Here is a 4456-nt window from a genome sequence, read left to right as displayed (position 1 = left end):
CTATCAGAGTACAAATCCAAACTTTTTATTGCAATTGGAACGAGGCAATCAGGTCCTCCTAAATCTTTATACAAATCAATTAACAACTCCACACCCAAGCAAATGGCTTGTAACTCCAGGGAAGGGATGGACTTAGTATTAGACTGTCTGTTTATGAGCCTGTTTTTGGCTAATAAAAAATTTGTTTGGCCAGTATCAATGTTCTCTATATACAGAACAGCTCCATATATCATACTGCTAGCATCTACACAAGCAAGAAGTCTGTATTGTCCATCTCTTTCCCCAACAAATCTTTGAACAACAATTTCAGGCGTAGAATTAGCTTGCCTTGCAATGCATTTCCATTCTTTTAGCTTTTCCGCAGGTAAAATATCATCCCATCCTAATGACTTATCACACTGTAAACCATGCATAAATATCCTTGCCCTATTAAATACTGGACCATTGATATTATACAAATCAAAGTTTGAAGCAATGGACTTGAGGAGGGACCTCTTCGTACTTGCCGAAGCTTCCAAAACAATGGGAAAAGTTGAAAGGGTATCCAACTCCCTATTCCATTTCAAACCTAAAAGTTTAACTTCTGTTAGTGTATTTTGATCCCAGTCTGAGTCAATGACTTCTTGAAGTGGCCCATCATTGGTGACAATTTGTTGCAATTCTATTCTATAAGGAGCAAATATATTTGTTAGCCGAGTATAGGCCCATTCCAAGGTATCCGAATTTTTGCAGGTATAAGCTCCATTATCCATATAAAACAACTGATAAAGCAATTTCTTCATATTTTTTACCTCTTGATTATCATCCTCCACATCCAAAACCAGTATCTTATAAAGACTCAACATCAAAATTGTAGGGCTGCATCTTAAACCAAAACTCAATCTAAGATTCTTGTAACCAACTAAGGAAAAATCTTTCTTCTTCACACTTCTAACCCAAAGAAAAAGTAATTTATTCTGATCTGAAGGTCTAAGTGCTATCTGATTAAAAGCCCTTTTGAGATCAAAGCACAATATTTTCGAACCAAATCGTAAGTGAAGTAAGGCTGAACTTAACTTTTGGTTTAATGACGGCCCTGGATGAATTGCCTGGTTATGGCTTACTGTCATGGGTTTTCTAGGGTCCGCCTCAAATATGTTTGATAGAAATACTACTCTGCATTTGGTAGTCTCTCGATCAAGTTTAAACACCCCCATGTGGGGTAAAAAACTATGTTCAGGATGTTCAGTTAGGTAATGCTTAAGGTTTGGGATCTTTTCAATTATTCCTAAATTTTCTTGTTCTTTAATGACTTCATCCATGAGTTTCAGATGCATCTCCCTTTTGCAAAGCTTCTTTAAATTTGACTTTAACACTGCTTCAGCTAGTTTATAATTTTTACCAAGTAAGTGGGACACCTTACTGTTCCATAGCAGAGGCATTGCTATTCTTCCATCCTCATTAACAGTGGCATTGTTAAGTGCATATCTTACTAGAGAGTTATTGAGTTCCACAGATGTCTCATTCTCTTCCTTATCATAATTAAGGATCCTTTTGCAGTCATATTCCAACATTTGCTCGGTGGCCCTTTGTAGTGCTTGCTCATTTATGCCCCCGTTCTCATTTAAAACTAGAAAATTAGCTTCTACCACCATTTCCTCATGCTTCAATATAGATTCATCATTAAATTTACCTAATCCAAGGCCAATGGAATCAAGAGAGCCTACATCCAACTGAGCAACATCAGACTTGCAAGTAATGGAAGTTTCAACTGCATTTAAATCAGGAAGGCAATGTAAATTTTTTAACATTGTGTCAACATTACCAAGAAGCATCACTCCAAAGGAAGTTTGAAAGTATACTGAAGGACTATCCTGTCCAAACCTAACTGTTGACGCCATAGTGCAGTGAGCAGAGTTAGTGCCTAGGATGAAATCTATACTATTTAACTCATCCCCATTATTTAGCAACTGTTTATCTGCAAGGGTGTAACCCTTAGCAGAGAAATGGCTTGCCACCCTGAACAAATTAGGCAACTTCAAATTTATATTTATATAAGGTACACATAGGGCCTCCACCTTGCAAATTTCCTGACCAAATTTTAAATTCAGTTCCACAACCTTTGTATTATATGATTTAGCAGAGTTAAAACCATTAACAGTAACACTCACATTTCTCCTCAAAACTTTAAACTGAATCTTCTTAACCGCTCTATCCGTAATAAAATTACACTGACAGCCCGAGTCTTGTAAACCTCTTATTTGGGTATGGTCCTCTAGCTGACAAGTGAAAGTTGGTAGAGCAGATCTATTACCATAGCACTGAAGAGCATCCACTGAAAATACTACCCCCGTGGAAACCTTTTCAGATTTCTCATTAACTAAATTGGAGTTTTTATTAAGACTTCTAGCATTGACTACCTCTTCTTTTGGGGAATCTTTTTTAATGCAGAGAAAGGTGAAATGCCAGCCATTACAACCTCTGCATTTCTTATGAAGTCTAAATTTGCACAAACCCGCAGAATGAGAGGAACTGGCACACTTAAGGCAACCTCCTATCTCTTTCAGCTTATCCACCTTTGCCTTATTACTATTATAAACCGGGCACTTGAAAACTTGGTGATCATCAGTTGCTCTGTCATAAGCACATAAAGAGCATTTCGCCTTAGTAGGCTGCCCTTCAACATTCACATTAGAGGCTAGATTAACAGTTTCTGAAGTTTTGGGAAACTTCTTAACTTTTGTATAAATTTTCTGAGATGCTATGGCATATCGTTCACATGCTTCAAAAATGTTATCATTAATTTCTGAAAGGGAGGGCCTCGTCTTATTGGTAATATTTACTAGCTGAGATTGGAAGGTGCTGTTCATGCCATTCCAAAAGAAATAGTTCAAAAAATCGTCCACTTCCATTTTCAACAACTTAACAGATTCCATGAAATTTTTCATCTGACCAACGTACGCAAATGGATCTGTTTGGTAAGGCATTTTCATATCTGTCAACTGTTTTATTAACGTAAACTTCTGAAACCTAGGGGATGCTAAAGCAGACCTTAAAATTAATTTTGCATCTTCATATGTCTGTTTGTCTGTTTCAAGTGAATCGAGTAGTATGGATGCACGACCTGACACTTGTTGCTTCAGCAGCAGTAATTTGTCTCTCTGAGTGTACTTGAAGGTTTTAATAACCTCTTCAAATTCAGAAAGAAATTTCTCTATATTTTCTCCCTCTACACTTTTAAATGCTGGTAAAGGAGCTGTAGGGCTTTTCAAAAGGCTTCTAGCTTCTTCAAGTACAGAATGGGGAGGAACTGAATCTTTAGTAGCCTCAAGGGTAGCTATAAAAAAGTTTATTTTATCCAAGTAGCTCTCACAAGCTTCAAATTCAATATTCAAGTTTGATTCATCTTCCTCTTCTGCCCATAATAACTTAGCTATTTTAGAATTATAAACCTTCAGCTCTTCAGCAAATCCATGAAACTTAGAGATAAGTGATCGCCGTTCAACTTCTGAACCCAATTTACAATCTTCAATTCGATTGACATTCTTAGTCACTTGACTGCGGATGTATTTCCGAGAATTTATCAAAAGCGATAATTCTGACATCTTTGCTGATTGCTATTAAACAATATTTCAGACAATCACAAATCAATCTATAGAGCAGATCTAACCCAACAGAGTTTAAATGTGCGGCGTCCCTGTATAACCTTCTATTATCTAATCTACCTGGACCCTCTACTCTGAACAAGTAATTCTTGAAACTCAACTTGTTAATAAATTTATTGAGATAACGCCTCATTAACTTGAATTCTTCCACGCATGGGCTATCAAACCGATTTCTCCTTTCATAAAATCGGATTTCAATTTGAGATGCAATTATACAAGATCTTGGTAACCTGGATCTCAGAATCTTGTAAAATTCTTTGCAATTATTCTTTACCACTGACAAATCTACACGAGACTTCAAATCATTACCTCCTAAAATTACCAACAAATAATCAGGGTTATACGTGAAAACATCTTCTAGGAGAGCTAGATTATTCAAAAAATAATTGCATGTGGCACCAGGAAAACCAAGAAACTGAACATCAAAAGATGTCTGTTCAATCACAATTGTTGAGCTATTAACCCTAAGCTCCAAATCTCTAACATAAGAATGTCCTAGAATTGACAGTTTCATGACAATACCAAAACCAAAATATAACTAGGTATAATTCAAGGACAACTTAAATTATAAACAAAATTTCAACACTGGTAAATTCGAAAATTCTCGTACTTTCGTCATTCTCTCCGCCAATCCTACACTCAACGAGACCAACCAGCAACCAAATTTCTTACTCGAGCCCCACGTTGGGCGCCATCTTGAAAATTGTACGATGGAAGGAATAAAACAAGTCCATTAAAAATGTTCACTTTAATGAAAGGTTGAACTTCCATGTGAAGTTAAATTTTGAACTGGTTGCTGGTGGGCTTGTTGA

At 36.5% G+C, this 4456-nt stretch overlaps 1 protein-coding gene across 1 annotated transcript; it reads right to left on the bottom strand.

Moving 5' to 3' along the window:
- Nucleotides 1–503: 503 nt before the first annotated feature.
- LOC137636504 (uncharacterized) lies at nt 504–3962 on the bottom strand (the record flags this gene model as incomplete). The annotated part of the gene is made up of 1 exon (XM_068368925.1): nt 504–3962. A coding segment is annotated over exon 1 (3081 nt), but the record flags the coding sequence as incomplete, so codon positions are not given.
- Nucleotides 3963–4456: the final 494 nt, after the last annotated feature.

The sequence above is a fragment of the Palaemon carinicauda genome, unplaced genomic scaffold (genome assembly GCF_036898095.1).
Source record: "Palaemon carinicauda isolate YSFRI2023 unplaced genomic scaffold, ASM3689809v2 scaffold3158, whole genome shotgun sequence".
NCBI classification, from domain to species: Eukaryota; Metazoa; Arthropoda; class Malacostraca; order Decapoda; family Palaemonidae; genus Palaemon; species Palaemon carinicauda.
Note: the sequence above shows the minus strand (reverse complement) of the source record. Positions and strands in the feature narration are given on the sequence as shown.